This window comes from Sinocyclocheilus anshuiensis, unplaced genomic scaffold, assembly GCF_001515605.1.
Source record: "Sinocyclocheilus anshuiensis isolate Anshui unplaced genomic scaffold, SAMN03320099.WGS_v1.1 C32143588, whole genome shotgun sequence".
Taxonomy (NCBI): domain Eukaryota; kingdom Metazoa; phylum Chordata; class Actinopteri; order Cypriniformes; family Cyprinidae; genus Sinocyclocheilus; species Sinocyclocheilus anshuiensis.
In genome coordinates, this window is record NW_015611676.1 from 1 (window position 1) to 723 (window position 723).

Here is a 723-nt window from a genome sequence, read left to right on the forward strand (position 1 = left end):
GAACCACAAGAGGGCGCACATAGACCCCAAAACATTCAAATGCCCCGACTGTGACTTTACAGCACCTTCTTGGCCAGAAGTCAAGGTGTGTTGGTCATATGGTTTGAGTTTTAATTCAGTATCTATGACTTTTTCTGACCTCTACAAAACCTTTTTTTGTTGTGTTAAATGGTTTTTGTAATATATCTGTTTTTATAATCCTAGTCTCACATGGCCATGCATGCATATTTGAGGCCTCATAAATGCAACAGCTGCAGTTTTGCCTCTAAAAACAAGAAGGACCTGAGACGCCACATGATGACACACACCAACGAAAAGCCTTACGCCTGTCAAGTCTGTGGCCAAAGGTAAGGGAGCAATTGAAACATTATTATTCAAATGATTATGGACTTGATTTATCAGAGAATTTGTGCTGTTTACATTACTGGTTATACAACACTTCCACTACTTGATGTAAGCAACACATACACGCAGACCTCCGCAGCCTCTCAATGCTCTGAGTTTCTCTTTAAGGTTTAACCGTAATGGCCATCTGAAGTTCCACATGGAGAGGCTTCACACTCAGGAACCCTCGCCCCGTAAAACCCGCTCTGTCCCCTCTCAGCAGACCATCATCGTTAACAGTGATGAAGAAGCTTTAGCCACACTGCAGAGTAAGTGCTGACTCTCATAGTAGGATTGTATTTTGTTTATATAGAAATAATGGATTCACACAGCCCTATT

The 723-nt window shown here is 41.8% G+C and overlaps 1 protein-coding gene across 1 annotated transcript; it reads left to right on the forward strand.

Annotated features, from left to right (window-relative positions):
- Window positions 1–7: 7 nt before the first annotated feature.
- LOC107682382 (zinc finger protein 335-like) lies at window positions 8–653 on the forward strand (the record flags this gene model as incomplete). Its single annotated transcript, XM_016478637.1, has 3 exons — window positions 8–85; window positions 205–347; window positions 514–653. Coding segments are annotated over exons 2-3 (277 nt in total), but the record flags the coding sequence as incomplete, so codon positions are not given.
- Window positions 654–723: the final 70 nt, after the last annotated feature.